We start from the raw sequence: 19954 nt of genomic DNA, 5'->3' as shown, positions 1-19954 counted from the left end.
AGATGTAGAAAATTTAAATATAGATATCAAACTGCATTCGCATGGTAATTACTGTGGTTATAAATGACAAAGCTATACAGGAAACTTTGTACCGTCTATAATTAGTGTAAACAGTACAGGAAGACAATTAAGCGTTATGACACACAGCAGACAACGTGATCGTTATGATATTGTAATTAAACATGTTGTCTGTATTCGAGCGTCTATGTGTGTTGTGATACATCCTAATAAAGTGACAGACCGTGACAGCTCGTGGGGAGTATTATTACTTGTCTTATTAATAACATGGCTGTTTTAATTCTCGCTAAATAATGTACTTCTATCTCGAGATAGCCATTCTCACAGTTATGTTGATAAGGAAACTATATTTCTTTATATTTTTCTATAGATGAGTGAAAACAGAAATGTATTGCCTCTTACCTACTTTGCATACTAAACTCTAATTAAGATAGTAACTACAATGACACACAGTCCACTTTTGATTTGTTTTTGTTTAACGTCCTATTAACAGCCAGGGTCATTTAAGGACGTGCCAGGTTTGGTGGTGGAGGAAAGCCGGAGTACCGGAGAAAAACTACCGGCCTACGGTCAGTACCTGGCAACAGCCCTACGTAGGTTTCGAACTCGCAACCCAGAGGTGGAAGGCTAGCGTTAAAGTGTCGGGACACCTTAACCACTCGGCCACCGCGGCCCCCACAGTCCACTTGACTCCGTTCATATCATATATACTAAGTATATTATGTTTAAATATAAAAACAAACAAACAAAACAAACAAACTCTGGTGGCATTGACTGTTTTGAAAACATATCACCAACATATATTCCAAAGACCAGACTTCAGAACATAATACCTAAAAGGCAGTAGTGGAAAGGCTGGAAAGCATATCACCCACACCTACCCCAATACCATAATATCCCAGGGCAGTTGTGACAAGGCTGGAAAGCATATCACCCACACTTACCCCAATATCATAATATCCGAGGGCAGTTGTGACAAGGCTGGAAACCATATCACCCACACCTACCCCAATACCATAATATCCCAGGGGAGTTGTGACAAGGTTGGAAAGCATATCACCCACACCTACCCCAATACCATAATATCCCAGGGGAGTTGTGACAAGGCTGGAAAGCATATCACCCACACTTACCCCAATGTCATAATATCCCAGGGCAGTTGTGACAAGGCTGGAAAGCATATCACCCACACTTACCCCAATGTCATAATATCCGAGGGCAGTTGTGACAAGGCTGGAAAGCATATCACCCACACCTACCCCAATACCATAATATCCAAGGGCAGTTGTGACAAGGTTGGAAAGCATATCACTCACACTTACCCCAATGTCATAATATCCCAGGGCAGTTGTGACAAGGCTGGAAACCGTATCACTCACACCTACCCCAATACCATAATATCCCAGGGGAGTTGTGACAAGGCTGGAAAGCATATCACCCACACCTACCCCAATACCATAATATCCCAGGGGAGTTGTGACAAGGCTAGAAAGCATATCACCCACACTTACCCCAATATCATAATATCCCAGGGAAGTTGTGACAAGGCTGGAAAGCATATCACCCACACCTACCCCAATACCATAATATCCCAGGGGAGTTGTGACAAGGCTGGAAAGCATATCACCCACACTTACCCCAATGTAATAATATCCAAGGGCAGTTGTGACAAGGTTGGAAACCATATCACCCACACCTACCCCAATACCATAATATCCCAGGGGAGTTGTGACAAGGCTAGAAAGCATATCACCCACACTTACCCCAATATCATAATATCCCAGGGAAGTTGTGACAAGGCTGGAAAGCATATCACCCACACCTACCCCAATACCATAATATCCCAGGGGAGTTGTGACAAGGCTGGAAAGCATATCACCCACACTTACCCCAATGTAATAATATCCAAGGGCAGTTGTGACAAGGCTGGAAACCGTATCACCAACACCTACCCCAACGTCATAATACATTAGGGCAGGACTGACATGGCTGGAAAGCGTATCATCCTAAACCCCGTAGCCCCAACGACATATCAAGGTCTTCAAGGTACAAAAACCTCATTATTTAACAAAGGTCTGATACGCAGTAGTTCATAGCAACAATATACTTTTTGTATCATTTGATATATAACTGACATTAAAAGCTGTGAAAGAATCGTGTGTTTAGTGCCATGCAATAAATACCACACATCAAGACAAATTGAAATTGTTCTCCATATTAACCTGTACATCCTCTATATATACCAGGACAGGTGAGGGTAAGTTGTTGGTATATTCTCTATACCTGGACAGGTGAGGGTAAGTTGTTGGTATATTCTCTATATTTACCTGGACAGGTGAGGGTAAGTTGTTGGTATATTCTCTATACCTGGACAGGTAAGGCTAAGTTGTTGGTATATTCCCTATCTATACCAGGACAGGTGAGGGTAAGTTATTGGTATATTATCTATGTATACAAGGAAAGGTGAGGGTCAGTTGTTGGTATATTCTCTATCTATACCTGGACAGGTGAGAGTAAGTTGTTGGTATATTCTCTATATATACTTTGACAGGTGATGGTAAGTTGTTGGTATATTCTCGATCTTTACCTTGACAGGTGAGGGTAAGTTGTTGGTATATTCTCTATCTATACCAGGACAGGTGAGGGTAAGTTGTTGGTATATTCTCTATCTATACCAGGACAGGTGAGGGTAAGTTGTTGGTATATTCTCTATCTATACCAGGACAGGTGAGGGTAAGTTGTTGGTATATTCTCTATCTATACCAGGACAGGTGAGGGTAAGTTGTTGGTATATTCTCTATCTATACCAGGACAGGTGAGGGTAAGTTGTTGGTATATTCTCTATCTATACCAGGACAGGTGAGGGTAAGTTGTTGGTATATTCTCTATCTATACCAGGACAGGTGAGGGTAAGTTGTTGGTATATTCTCTATCTATACCAGGACAGGTGAGGGTAAGTTGTTGGTATATTCTCTATCTATACCAGGACAGGTGAGGGTAAGTTGTTGGTATATTCTCTATCTATACCAGGACAGGTGAGGGTAAGTTGTTGGTATATTCTCTATCTATACCAGGACAGGTGAGGGTAAGTTGTTGGTATATTCTCTATCTATACCAGGACAGGTGAGGGTACGTTGTTGGTATATTCTCTATATATACCAGGACAGGTGAGGGTACGTTGTTGGTATATTCTCTATCTATACCAGGACAGGTGAGGGTACGTTGTTGGTATATTCTCTATATATACCAGGACAGGTGAGGGTAAGTTGTTGGTATAGTCTCTATCTATACCAGGACAGGTGAGGGGAAGTTTTTGGTACATCCTCTATCTATACCAGGACAGATGAGGGGAAGTTTTTGATATATTCTCTATCTATACCAGGACAGGTGAGGGTCAGTTGTTGGTATATTCTCTATCTATACCAGGACAGGTGAGGGGAAGTTTTTGGTACATCCTCTATCTATACCAGGACAGATGAGGGGAAGTTTTTGGTATATTCTCTATCTATACCAGGACAGGTGAGGGGAAGTTTTTGGTATATTCTCTATATATACCTGGACAGGTGAGGGGAAGTTTTTGACGTATTCACTATCAATACCTGAACAGGTAAGGCTAAGTTGTTGGTATATTCTCTATCTATACCAGGACAGGTGAGGGTACGTTGTTGGTATATTCTCTATCTATACCAGGACAGGTGAGGGTAAGTTGTTGGTATATTCTCTATCTATACCAGGACAGGTGAGGGTACGTTGTTGGTATATTCTCTATCTATACCTGGACAGGTGAGGGTAAGTTGTTGGTATATTCTCTATCTATACCAGGACAGGTGAGGGTACGTTGTTTGTATATTCTCTATCTATACCTGGACAGGTGAGGGTAAGTTGTTGGTATAGTCTCTATCTATACCAGGACAGGTGAGGGTAAGTTGTTGGTATATTCTCTATCTATACCAGGACAGGTGAGGGTCAGTTGTTGGTATATTCTCTATCTATACCAGGACAGGTGAGGGTAAGTTGTTGGTATATTCTCTATCTATACCTGGACAGGTGAGAGTAAGTTGTTGGTATATTCTCTATCTATACCTTGACAGGTGAGGGTAAGTTGTTGGTATATTCTCGATCTTTACCTTGACAGGTGAGAGTAAGTTGTTGGTATATTCTCTATATATACCTGGACAGGTGTGGGTAAGTTGTTGGTATATTCCCTATCTATACCTGGACAGGTGAGGGTAAGTTGTTGGTATATTCTCTATATATACCTGGACAGGTGAGGGTAAGTTGTTGGTATATTCCCTATCTATACCTGGACAGGTGTGGGTAAGTTGTTGGTATATTCTCTATATATACCTGGACAGGTGAGGGTAAGTTGTTGGTATATTCTCTATCTATACCTGGGCAGGTGAGGGTAAGTTGTTGGTATATTCTCTATCTATACCAGGACAGGTGATGATAAGTTGTTGGTATATTCTCTATCTTTACCAGGACAGGTGAGGGTAAGTTTTTGACGTATTCACTATCAATACCTTGACAGGTGAGGGTAAGTTGCCGGTGTATTATATGCGTATAAAGACTTAAAGATATCAGACGAACTCAATAAATATTGTGACGTGTCACTCTTCTATGAAGCTATCTATATGATATATTGCAAGTTACCTTATGTCATTGGATACACACTATATGATTAGCACCATGATTTGATGAAAAGCTACACACTATCCCCAACAGGATGAAGGTAAGATTTTATATAATTGCAAATATCTTCACGTTTGTTTGCAGGGCAATAAGTTGTAGTGGTGGAAAACCAATAAGCCATTGTGTATAAGTGCATTGATTGTTAGATAAATATTTGATATACATGTACATGTACCACTAGCGGTATACGACCTTACGGTCTTTGATTGGGTGCGGTTTTGAACTTTGACCCAGACTCCTTTTTTCCTGCGTGCTTTGTGTCATATGATCTTTTGTTTACGTTATCAGGAATAGGTTTGACGTCATGCAGTCTTGTCCAGGTTGTGACTTGATGTACAAACTGCTACGGAATGCTTATCTGTCGCGGTATCAGACTTTGTTACGTCTTTCCCATTCGTTACAAAATGAACATGATGAATATAACGTCTTGTCCGAGAAGGATTTTCTGGTGATTAAGACAAGTTCTGTCTCACAGATAAGATGTCTGTTACCATTTAGAGGTCCCACACACGGCGAGATAAATATCTACAGCAAATAGTCATGCCCGTCTCGTGTCTCAGACCAAGGGAACTGCGACAGTGGCAACCAGTTGTCGACTATTTGTGGGGAGAAGCAAAATGCACCAAGGCACATGCATAGGCGATTGGTTAATTGAAGGATGAAATCACTGAAGATTTACTTTGAAGTACGTCTTACTTCATCGTCTTGTCATATAGTTCTGAAAAAAAAAAAAATTGTTTCTTTAAACTTATTTTTTTAATAAGGGACTTTTTTGTTACATATGATATTATAACGTCTAATTTATATAATTATGTCAGCAAACACGTGCGTATTCAAACGAAGTCACAACCTCGCCGCTGTCGGCTCAATTTTAAATTCAAATTCGTTTACTTCATAGAGTTTGACAGCTCATCTGCATACAAGTACATAACAATACGCTCCACGTGTTACGGACGGAACAACCTGTCTCTCCCAGAGTGCATTGCGATCATCTCAAACAGACCTTTGGGTCATTACAAGTTTATTGAAAAAAGTTCTTGACAATTAAGTGTTGCTGACATCATCGCGATTACAGTGAGGCTATGATTTATGTACCTGCTGACAGCTGAATGGCGAACAGTTCGCTATATATACTGTAGACATGTGTAGCTGTCCATTTTGCAGTTGGATGGATAGTTTATCATGTTCCTAAAAGAATTTGCACGTGAAGTGTTAAAAGATTCCTATGACTTTCGTGTTATTTCAATATGATTTATTCATTAACTCATATATGAAGCACATGAGTCAAGGAGGTCTTGATATTTAACATATCAAATAAATAAAATAAGTTCGCTTATTGATGAGTCATATCATATGAAACGTTTAAATTTAATATACCATTTTTAAATATTCCAGACCACCACTTGTTTGTTGCTCACTGGAATAAGTATCATATTTATCAATGGACATGGAATATACCAACACACACACAGTCGGGACCGGAAGTGCCAACAATATCGAGGGAGTCGTGATCAATTTGAAATAACGAAACAAGACGACAGCGTGTATTGTTTTCATCAAAATCTGTATCAATCCGCCTTGGATGCATCGCCGACTGATGCTGTACTTCTCTACATCCGGGAACTTGTTTGGAAATCGCTGTCTCGGTGTAACGGGTATGGTTCCAATGAATGGCGACAATGGCTAACAAAAACAAAAGTATGTAATAATGGGACGTGCAGGATGGAGGAACGCAAGATTGACATTTGCAAAGAAGGGCAAGCGAGAAGTGAAAAAAAGAAAATAAATCACGGAAAAAAGAAAAGGACAACTAATGGGGAATGTTCTACAAAGAAAAAAGGACGTAAAAATAGAAAAGATAAATGTAAGAGAACAATTGATAGCACAGTGACTGGGAAGAAAATAGAACGCTGCAGCTGGACACGAAAAGAAGTCCGAATGATGACGAGACAAGAATGGAAACAGTTTGTAAATAGACTCAACATTCTGAAGGAATCAATAGTAAGTAACACACTGCCATACATGTCGGGTTTAGTAGGACATTAAAATACAACACTGTCATATACATACATGTCGGGTTTAGTAGGACATTGTCATATACATACATGTCGGGTTTAGTAGGACATTGTCATATACATACATGTCGGGTTTAGTAGGACATTGTCATATACATACATGTCGGGTTTAGTAGGACATTGTCATATACATACATGTCGGGTTTAGTAGGACATTGTCATATACATACATGTCGGGTTTAGTAGGACATTAAAATACAAGACTGTCATATACATACATGTCGGGTTTAGTAGGGCATTGTCATATACATACATGTCGGGTTTAGTAGGACATTGTCATATACATACATGTCGGGTTTAGTAGGGCATTGTCATATATATATACATGTCGGGTTTAGTAGGACATTGTCATATACATACATGTCGGGTTTAGTAGGACATTGTCATATACATACATGTCGGGTTTAGTAGGACATTAAAATACAACACTGTCATATATATACATGTCGGGTTCAGTACGACATTAAAATACAACACTGTCATATACATACATGTCGGGTTTAGTAGGACATTGTCATATACATACATGTCGGGTTTAGTAGGACATTGTCATATACATACATGTCGGGTTTAGTAGGACATTAAAATACAACACTGTCATATATATACATGTCGGGTTCAGTACGACCTTAAAATACAACACTGTCATATACATACATGTCGGGTTTAGTAGGACATTGTCATATACATACATGTCGGGTTCAGTAGGACATTAAAATACAACTCTGTCATATATATACATGTCGGGTTCAGTACGACATTAAAATACAACACTGTCATATATATACATGTCGGGTTTAGTAGGACATTGTCATATACATACATGTCGGGTTTAGTAGGGCATTGTCATATACATACATGTCGAGTTTAGTAGGACATTGTCATATACATACATGTCGGGTTTAGTAGGACATTAAAATACAACACTAACATATAAATACATGTCGAGTTTAGTAGGACATTGTCATATACATACATGTCGGGTTAAGTAGGACATTAAAATACAACACTATCATATACATACATGTCGGGTTTAGTAGGGCATTGTCATATACATACATGTCGGGTTTAGTAGGACATTGTCATATACATACATGTCGGGTTTAGTAGGACATTAAAATACAACACTAACATATAAATACATGTCGGGTTTAGCAGGACATTAAAATACAACACTGGCATATACATACATGTCGGGTTTAGCAGGACATTAAAATACAACACTGGCATATACATACATGTCGGGTTTAGTAGGGCATTGTGATATATACATACATGTCGGGTTTAGTAGGACATTGTCATATACATACATGTCGGGTTTAGTAGGACATTAAAATACAACACTGGCATATACATACATGTCGGGTTTAGTAGGGCATTGTGATATATACATACATGTCGGGTTTAGTAGGACATTGTCATATACATACATGTCGGGTTTAGCAGGACATTAAAATACAACACTGGCATATACATACATGTCGGGTTTAGTAGGGCATTGTGATATATACATACATGTCGGGTTTAGTAGGGCATTGAAATACAACACTAACATATACATACATGTCGGGTTAAGTAGGACATTAAAATACAACACTAACATATACATACATGTCGGGTTTAGTAGGGCATTGAAATACAACACTAACATATACATACATGTCGGGTTCAGTAGGACATTAAAATACAACACTGGCATATACATACATGTCGGGTTTAGTAGGACATTGTCATATACATACATGTCGGGTTTAGTAGGGCATTGTCATATACATACATGTCGGGTTTAGTAGGACATTAAAATACAACACTAACATATACATACATGTCGGGTTTAGTAGGGCATTGAAATACAACACTAACATATACATACATGTCGGGTTTAGTAGGGCATTGAAATACAACACTAACATATACATACATGTCGGGTTAAGTAGGACATTAAAATACAACACTATCATATACATACATGTCGGGTTTAGTAGGGCATTGTGATATACATACATGTCGGGTTTAGTAGGACATTGTCATATACATACATGTCGGGTTTAGTAGGACATTGTCATATACATACATGTCGGGTTTATTAGGGCATTGTCATATACATACATGTCGGGTTAAGTAGGACATTAAAATACAACACTGTCATATACATACATGTCGGGTTTATTAGGGCATTGTCATATACATACATGTCGGGTTTATTAGGGCATTGTCATATACATACATGTCGGGTTTAGTAGGGCATTGAAATACAACACTATCATATACATACATGTCGGGTTTAGTAGGGCATTGTCATATACATACATGTCGGGTTTAGTAGCACATTGAAATACAACACTAACATATCTGTACTATAAAATCGCGGTACTTGGTGAGATAAGTCTCTTATGATATCACTGTCCTTAATGAGGTAGGCAGACAATGAAATCTTGATAATGTCACCAGTGTAATATCACCAGTGTAATATCATGATCCGCGGTAACATAGATAATCCGTAAGAACATATGTTCAACTAATGGGCTTACACATTTAACTTCATCTGCCTGTTTGGCAGGTAAAAACTACCACGAACATTTACATCACTTAGCTGTTTGTCAGGTAAAACATCAACGAACATATACATTATATATTTGTTTGTCAGGTATAAAACCCACAAAAATTTACATCATTTGCTTGTCAAGTAAAACTAATGAAAAATTTACATCCCCTATATGTTTGTCTGGTAAAAAAACCACGAAACACATACATCATTTTTCTGTTTGTCAAGTAAAAAAAAATAAGAACATTTATATCATCAAGCTGCTTGTCAGGTAGTAAAAAATCTATCGAAAAATCTACATCATATTTCTGCATGTCAAGTAAAATCTACATCATTTATCTTTTTGTCAAGTAAAAACCCACGAAAAATTTACATCATTTATCTGTTTGTCAGATAAAACAAAACAAAAACGAAAAATTAGCATCATTTATCTACTTGTCAAGTAAAAAAAAAAAACACGAAAAATTTGCATCATTTATTTATTTGTTAGACAAAACAAAAAAACAAAAACACATCATATATGTGTTTGCCAGGTGAGGAAACCCACGAAAAATTTACATAATTTATCTGTTTGTTAGATGAAAGAAAGCCCAGCCCTGTTTGGCAGGTAAAAAACCTCACGAACATTTACATTATATATATCTGTTTGGCAGGGAGAAATCCCACGAACATATATATTATATATCTGTTTGGCACGGAGAAATCTCACGAACATTTACATTAGATATGTGTTTGGCACGGAGAAATCCCACGAACATATATATTATATATCTGTTTGGCACGTAGAAATCCCATCAACATTTACATTAACTATGTGTTTGGCACGGAGAAATCCCACGAACATATACATTATATATCTGTTATGCACGGAGAAATCCCAAGAACATCATCTATCTGTTTGGTAGGTAAATAACTCACAATCATTGGCATCATCAATATGTTTGGCAAGGAGAAATCTCACGAACATTTACATTATATATGTGTTTTGCAGGGAGAAAACCCACGAACATTTATATTATATATCTGTATAGCGGGGAGAAAACCCACGAACATTTACATTATATATCTGTATAGCGGGGAGAAAACCCACGAACATTAACATTAGATATGTGTTTGACAGGGAGAAAACCCACGAACATTTACATTATATATCTGTATAGCGAGGAGAAAACCCACGAACATTTACATTATATATCTGTATAGCGAGGTGAAAACCCACGAACATTTACATTATATATCTGTATAGCGAGGAGAAAACCCACGAACATTTACATTATATATCTGTATAGCGAGGTGAAAACCCACGAACATTTACATTATATATGTGTTTGACAGGGAGAAAACCCACGAACATTTACATTATATATCTGTATAGCGGGGAGAAAACCCACGAACATTTACATTATATATCTGTTTGGCACGTAGAAATCCCATCAACATTTACATTAACTATGTGTTTGGCACGGAGAAATCCCACGAACATATACATTATATATCTGTTATGCACGGAGAAATCCCAAGAACATCATCTATCTGTTTGGTAGGTAAATAACTCACAATCATTGGCATCATCAATATGTTTGGCAAGGAGAAATCTCACGAACATTTACATTATATATGTGTTTTGCAGGGAGAAAACCCACGAACATTTATATTATATATCTGTATAGCGGGGAGAAAACCCACGAACATTTACATTATATATCTGTATAGCGGGGAGAAAACCCACGAACATTTACATTAGATATGTGTTTGACAGGGAGAAAACCCACGAACATTTACATTATATATCTGTATAGCGAGGAGAAAACCCACGAACATTTACATTATATATCTGTATAGCGAGGAGAAAACCCACGAACATTTACATTATATATCTGTATAGCGAGGAGAAAACCCACGAACATTTACATTATATATCTGTATAGCGAGGTGAAAACCCACGAACATTTACATTATATATGTGTTTGACAGGGAGAAAACCCACGAACATTTACATTATATATCTGTATAGCGGGGAGAAAACCCACGAACATTTACATTATATATCTGTTTGGCACGTAGAAATCCCATCAACATTTACATTAACTATGTGTTTGGCACGGAGAAATCCCACGAACATATACATTATATATCTGTTATGCACGGAGAAATCCCAAGAACATTTACATTAACTATGTGTTTGGCACTGAGAAATCCCACGAACATATACATTATATATCTGTTTGACACGGAGAAATCCCATGAACAGTTACATTAACTATGTGTTTGGCATGGAGAAAACCAACGAACATTTTCATTATATATATCTGTTTGGCAGGGAGAAAACCCACTAACATTGACATTATATATCTGTTTGGCCGAGAGAAATCCCACATATATATTAACATTACATATATGTTTGGCCGAGAGAAACCCCACATATATTTACATTACATATATGTTGGGGAGGGAGATAACCAACGAACATTTATATCAACTATTTCTTTGGCAGGGAGAAACCCAAGGAACATTTACATTTTATATATGTTTGGCAAGGAAAAACCCCACGAACATTTACATCAACTATCTGTTTGACAGGGAGAAAACTCAGAAACATTTACATCGCATCTGTTTGGCAGGTAAACACCCATAAGAATGTACATCATCTATCTGTTTGGTAGGTAAATAACTCACAATCATTGGCATCATCAATGTGTTTGGCAAGGAGAAATCTCACAAACATTTACATTAACTACATGTATGTGTTTTGCAGGGAGAAAACCCACGAACATTTATATTATATATCTGTATAGCGGGGAGAAAACCCACGAACATTTACATTATATATCTGTATAGCGAGGAGAAAACCCACGAACATTTACATTATATATCTGTATAGCGAGGTGAAAACCCACGAACATCTGCATTACATATCTGTATAGCGAGGTGCAAACCCACGAACATTTACATTATATATCTGTATAGCGAGATGAAAACCCACGAACATTTACATTATATATCTGTATAGCGAGGAGAAAACCCACGAACATTTACATTATATATCTGTATAGCGAGGTGAAAACCCACGAACATTTGCATTACATATCTGTATAGCGAGGTGAAAACCCACGAACATTTACATTAGATATGTGTTTGACAGGGAGAAAACCCACGAACATTTACATTATATATCTGTATAGCGAGGAGAAAACCCACGAACATTTACATTATATATCTGTATAGCGAGGTGAAAACCCACGAACATTTACATTATATATCTGTATAGCGAGGTGAAAACCCACGAACATTTACATTATATATCTGTATAGTGGGGAGAAAACCCACTAACATTTACATTATATATCTGTATAGTGGGGAGAAAACCCACGAACATTTACATTATATATCTGTATAGCGAGGTGAAAACCCACGAACATTTACATTATATATCTGTATAGCGAGGAGAAAACCCACGGACATTTACATTATATATGTGTTTGACAGGGAGAAAACCCACGAACATTTACATTATATATCTGTATAGCGAGGAGAAAACCCACGAACATTTACATTATATATCTGTATAGCGAGGTGAAAACCCACGAACATTTACATTATATATCTGTATAGCGAGGAGAAAACCCACGAACATTTACATTAGATATGTGTTTGACAGGGAGAAAACCCACGAACAGTTACATTATATATCTGTATAGTGGGGAGAAAACCCATGAACATTTACATTATATATCTGTATAGTGGGGAGAAAACCCACGAACATTTACATTATATATCTGTATAGCGAGGTGAAAACCCACGAACATTTACATTATATATCTGTATAGCGAGGAGAAAACCCACGAACATTTACATAAGATATGTGTTTGACAGGGAGAAAACCCACGAACATTTACATTATATATCTGTATAGTGGGGAGAAAACCCACGAACATTTACATTATATATCTGTATAGCGGGGAGAAAACCCACGAACATTTACGTTAGATATGTGTTTGACAGGGAGAAAACCCACGAATATTTACATTATATATCTGTATAGCGAGGAGAAAACCCACGAACATTTACATTATATATCTGTATAGTGGGGAGAAAACCAACGAACATTTACATTATATATCTGTATAGCGAGGAGAAAACCCACGAACATTTACATTATATATGTGTTTGGCAGGGAGAAAACCCACGAACATTTACATTATATATCTGTATAGTGGGGAGAAAACCCACGAACATTTACATTATATATCTGTATAGCGGGGAGAAAACCCACGAACATTTACATTAGATATGTGTTTGACAGGGAGAAAACCCACGAATATTTACATTATATATCTGTATAGCGAGGAGAAAACCCACGAACATTTACATTATATATCTGTATAGTGGGGAGAAAACCAACGAACATTTACATTATATATCTGTATAGCGAGGAGAAAACCCACGAACATTTACATTATATATGTGTTTGACAGGGAGAAAACCCACGAACATTTACATTATATATCTGTATAGTGGGGAGAAAACCCACGAACATTTACATTATATATCTGTATAGTGGGGAGAAAACCAACGAACATTTACATTATATATCTGTATAGCGAGGAGAAAACCCACGAACATTTACATTATATATCTGTATAGTGGGGAGAAAACCAACGAACATTTACATTATGTATCTGTATAGCGAGGAGAAAACCCACGAACATTTACATTATATATGTGTTTGACAGGGAGAAAACCCAAGAACATTTACATTATATATCTGTATAGTGGGGAGAAAACCCACGAACATTTACATTATATATCTGTATAGCGAGGTGAAAACCCACGAACATTTACATTATATATCTGTATAGCGAGGAGAAAACCCACGAACATTTACATAAGATATGTGTTTGACAGGGAGAAAACCCACGAACATTTACATTATATATCTGTATAGCGAGGAGAAAACCCACGAACATTTACATTATATATGTGTTTGACAGGGAGAAAACCCACGAACATTTACATTAGATATGTGTTTGACAGGGAGAAAACCCACGAACATATATATTATATATCTGTTTGGCACGTAGAAATCCCATCAACATTTACATTATATATCTGTATAGCGAGGTGAAAACCCACGAACATTTACATTATATATGTGTTGGACAGGGAGAAAACCCACGAACATTTACATTAGATATGTGTTTGACAGGGAGAAAACCCACGAACATTTACATTATATATCTGTATAGCGAGGAGAAAACCCACGAACATTTACATTATATATCTGTATAGCGGGGAGAAAACCCACGAACATTTACATTATATATGTGTTTGACAGGGAGAAAACCCACGAACATTTACATTAGATATGTGTTTGACAGGGAGAAAACCCACGAACATTTACATTATATATCTGTATAGTGGGGAGAAAACCCACGAACATTTACATTATATATCTGTATAGCGGGGAGAAAACCCACGAACATTTACATTAGATATGTGTTTGACAGGGAGAAAACCCACGAACATTTACATTATATATCTGTATAGCGAGGAGAAAACCCACGAACATTTACATTATATATCTGTATAGCGGGGAGAAAACCCACGAACATTTACATTATATATCTGTATAGCGAGGAGAAAACCCACGAATATTTACATTATATATGTGTTTGACAGGGAGAAAACCCATTAACATTAACTATGTGTTTAGCAGGAAAAAAATGCAACAAACGTTTACATCATCTATATGTGTAGAACGGGGAAAATCCATGAAGGTTTAAATAACTTAAGTATATATTTAACAGAAAAAAACGGCCATCGTCATTCTATTCTCTCTATCCACCCTCATTTAATTATATTCCAGCCATCGTTTATCATATTGTCCCCTCTATCTCTCTCCATTTCGTTATATTCCAGCCATCGTTTATCATATTGTCCCCTCTATCTCTCTCCATTTCGTTATATTCCAGCCATCGTTTATCATATTGTCCCCTCTATCTCTCTCCATTTCGTTATATTCCAGCCATCGTTTATCATATTGTCCCCTCTATCTCTCTCCATTTCGTTATATTCCAGCCATCGTTTATCATATTGTCCCCTCTATCTCTCTCCATTTCGTTATATTCCAGCCATCGTTTATCATATTGTCCCCTCTATCTCTCTCCATTTCGTTATATCCCTGTCACCACTTGCCATGTTGTCCCTTCTAGCCTCTAGTCATATTCACTTCGTTGTTATTTAGCACTACTAATCACGTTGTCCACTCTAGCCTCTAGTCATCCTCACTTCGTTATTTAGCCACGACTAATCATGGTGTCCACTCTTGTCGTCCTCATTTTGATATATTCCAGCCACCATTTGCCATGTTGTCCCCTCGTTTTGTCCCAGCCACTGCTGATCTTATTTTCGCTCCAAATTCACCAAGCTTGTCTCCGTTATGTAGGGTAAAATATGATTTTTATCAGATTGTTAACAGCTTACCTTTGTTATACAGCCTTTACAAGGCCAGGGGTCGTTTGTGCCGTATGATATTATTTCTGATCTGCACAGAAGTAATGCGTCACTACACAAGGCACATCGAGGACCGAACTTTCTTGGTTGGCACAGGATGTATCTTCTGTTGTGAGTATCACAATTATCTTTCCATTTAGGTACTTACTCAGGATTATCTTCTGTTGTGAGTAAAACATTGACAGGAGTATTTCTACATCTTGATACTAACACACGATGTATCTACTGTAGTGAGTATTACATTGACATAATTATCTTTCTCCGTTTAGGTACTTACACATGATGTATCTTCTGTAGTGAGTATTACATTGACATTATTATCTCTACGTTAAGGTACTAACACAGAATGTTTCTTCTGTAGTGAGTATTACATTGACAGAATTATCTTTCTCCGTTTAGGTACTTAACATGATGTATCTTCTGTAGTGAGTATTACATTGACAGAATTATCTTTCTCCCTTTAGGTACTTACACATGATGTATCGTCTGTTGTATTACATTTACATAATTATCTCTACATTTCGGTACTTGCACAGGTGATAAAAGTTGATTTACACGGATTGATTCTTTATTTAAAGTCGTACATATATTGACATGCAACATTAGTATGTAAACCACACGAGAGTGTAACACAGCAGGTGTGATCACAGGTAAACAGTATAGAGAATAGTATTAGCTTTAGGCAGAATTAAGTAGGAGTTGCATATCATACGAAAGAAATTAAAGTCATGGACTTATATAATATATCACTAATATTGCCAGGAGAGTGACATAATGTTCATAAATAAAGTATTACCTGAAGAAGCGTAGGCAGTGTAATAAAAATTCATAAAAGGTTGGGCAATCCCTAAACGACAGACTCTGTGGTCACTACAAGATGGACATGTTTTGTTAGTGATTTTTTCACCAACACACGTTGTAGCTGTAAGCGATATCTCTTGCTAACACACGTTGTACTATGGACGAAATCCATAAGTCTGTAGGCAAAAAAAAACTAATGATAATAAACTTCAACTTCATTTACTCTATATAAAGGTAAATGATTACATCTATGGTATCCCTCAACTTCGCTTAATTGTGTTTTAGTTATGTGTGTTAGTGTGGGAACTAAAACACCCCAACTGAACAAAATCTCGCCTGAAGTCGCGTGTTTCCGCACGAAATCCCTCACAAACACACTTTGGATCTACTAACGCAATTTCTAACATACGTTGTATCTACTGACAAAATCTCTGACAAACACACATTGTATCTACAGACGAAATCTCTGACAAACACACATTGTATCTAGAGACGAAATCTCTGACTAACACACGTTCTATCTACAGACGAAATTTCTAACACACGTTGTATCTACAGACGAAATCTCTGACTAACACACGTTGTATCTACAGACGAAATCTCTGACTAACACACGTTGTATCTACAGACGAAATCTCTGACTAACACACGTTGTATCTACAGACGAAATCTCTAACTAACATACGTATCTACAGACGAAATCTCTCACTAACATACGTTGTATCTACAGACGAAATATCTTACTAACACACATTGTATCTACAGACGAAAACTCTTACTAACACACATTGTATCTACAGACGAAATATCTTACTAACATACGTTGTATCTACAGACGACATCTCTAACACACATTGTATCTACAAAGACGACAAATCTCTTATAACACACGTTGTATCCTTACAGACGAAAAATCGTACTAACACACATTGTATCTACAGACGAAATATCTTACTAACATACGTTGTATCTACAGACGACATCTCTAACACACATTGTATCTACAGACGAAATCTCTGACTAACACACGTTGTATCTACAGACGAAAACTCTTACTAACACACATTGTATCTACAGACGAAATATCTTACTAACATACGTTGTATCTACAGACGACATCTCTAACACACATTGTATCTACAGACGAAATCTCTAACACACATTTTATCTACAGACGAAATCTCTGACAAACACACATTGTATCTACAGACGAAATCTCTGACTAACACACGTTGTATCTACAGACGAAATCTCTCACTAACATACGTTGTATCTACAGACGAAATCTCTAACACACATTGTATCTACAGACGAAATCTCTGACAAACACACATTGCATCTACAGACGAAATTTCTGACTAACAAATGTATCTACAGACGAAATCTCTCAGTACCACACGTTGTATCTACAGACGAAATTTCTGACAAACACACATTGTATCTAGAGACGAAATCTCTGACTAACACACGTTGTATGTACAGACAAAATCTCTGACTAACACACGTTGTATCTACAGACGAAATTTCTGACTAACATACGTTGTATCTACAGACGAAATCTCTGACTAACACACGTTAGTCCTGTTACTGCCCTTTTGTTATTTGTCAAAACTGATATTACTATCTATACTAATGCATGATACAATAATTATTCATTATATCAATATCATTATCGATATCCCATTTCAAGTAGTCTTCCTCTTTCGACTGTTCCAGACTGGAGGCGGCCCTTGGAGTTCCCATACCTTACTGGGACAGTCGATTGGACTATGACATGGCCGATCCTACAGACTCGGTACTATGGACGTCTGAGTTTTTCGGTCCTGGTTTCGGAATAGAAGATTCGGGTCCATTTGCGGACTGGAAAACACCGGATAATGAATCGCTTGTTAGAAACATTGGAAACAATGGCAGTCTTGTCTCATCCAGCATGGTAGACACGTTATTACGATATACTCGACATTCTCGAGCTGTGGAGCCAACCATCAACTCAATCGAGGATATCCACGAAGGGCCTCACCGTTGGGTGGACGGTCAAATGTCGAGTCTAGAGACCGCACCTCAGGACCCAATCTTCTTCCTACATCACAGCTTCATTGATTACATCTGGTACATGTTCAGAGAAAACATGCGAAAAAGAGGCGACATAGATCCAGCACTCGATTATCCATGTAAAGGGCCAGTGACTCATCGCCCTTATGCAACTATGGCTCCGTTTGGAAATCTTCCTAATATATACGGCTACAGCGACCACCTAGAGAGCCTAACACATTACATTCCTTCTCCCACGTGCCCTGACTGTGGTGGAAGTTCTGACCTTTATTGTGACAAAACTCTTGGAAGGTGTAAGTCGAAATCGGCAAGATCACAAGGCAATAACTTTGGTAGCGAGAAAATAAGGAAAATTCGATATCGTATTAGCGCTATTGGAATTATTCACCTTGGCAGAAAATTCGAATACCATTTGATAGATCACCGAACTCGAGGAGATACGTTAAACTTCTTACCATTGCTAGATAGAGTACTTGATTTATAAAACCTATTATCACACTAATGGTTAGAGACCTTTATCAGATAAAGTATCCCCTTCTAACCGTGGAACCTTTTAAAATATGAAATATGTTAATTTATATCGATCTCAATAGGACGGTGCTATCAAGTCCCCAAGGTATGATATTATCATTACAACTGCTGGGTAACATTCAATATATACCACACGTGGTATCAACTCTTATATGTTTTGATTGGTTAAAATGTTGACCGTGACCTTTTGCAAACATGTGTCTATGTTTAATATTATATGTGTCTACTTTATGTTTATGCCTATATCAATGTTTTCATATAATGTATTTTATGATGGAAAGAGCGCTTATAAGTTAAAAAAAAACTCGTGCCTAATCCCTTGGCTCAATCTAATTGACAATAAAATATGTTTAAAGTCAAAGTCAAGACTATTTTTAATCACGTTCAGTGGTTTTTTATTGGCTTACACTTGAGGGCCGCTTCACGGTGTTGCAGAAAAAAAAGAAAACAATTGTTTTTGTGATAATGCATTTTCATATACTTTTTTATCAATGTATTGCTTTGAAAACAGTCAACTTTCTAACCAGTTGTCATGATTTGAAATGAATCGGCAATTTTGCATATTAATTAACAGCATTTCACTTTCGGGCATATCCTTTCTCTCCAACTGTTATTTGAAAAGCAAAAAACGAAACAAACAAAAAACAAACAAAAACAAAAAACAAACAAACAAACGTTGACGTAAACAGGTAATTCACCATTGGAATAGCTTTCCTATTGTGGTAGA

General features: G+C 37.3%; 1 protein-coding gene across 1 annotated transcript; it reads left to right on the top strand.

Annotated features, from left to right (window-relative positions):
* Positions 1–6058: 6058 nt before the first annotated feature.
* Positions 6059–19605, top strand: LOC117333472 (putative tyrosinase-like protein tyr-3). The gene is made up of 3 exons (XM_033892776.1): positions 6059–6711; positions 15827–15954; positions 18361–19605. Exons 1-3 carry the CDS (start codon positions 6433–6435, stop codon positions 19178–19180), a joined length of 1227 nt encoding a protein of 408 aa, XP_033748667.1. The 5' UTR covers positions 6059–6432; the 3' UTR covers positions 19181–19605.
* Positions 19606–19954: the final 349 nt, after the last annotated feature.

This window comes from Pecten maximus, chromosome 8 (assembly GCF_902652985.1).
Source record: "Pecten maximus chromosome 8, xPecMax1.1, whole genome shotgun sequence".
NCBI classification, from domain to species: domain Eukaryota; kingdom Metazoa; phylum Mollusca; class Bivalvia; order Pectinida; family Pectinidae; genus Pecten; species Pecten maximus.
Note: the sequence above shows the minus strand (reverse complement) of the source record. Positions and strands in the feature narration are given on the sequence as shown.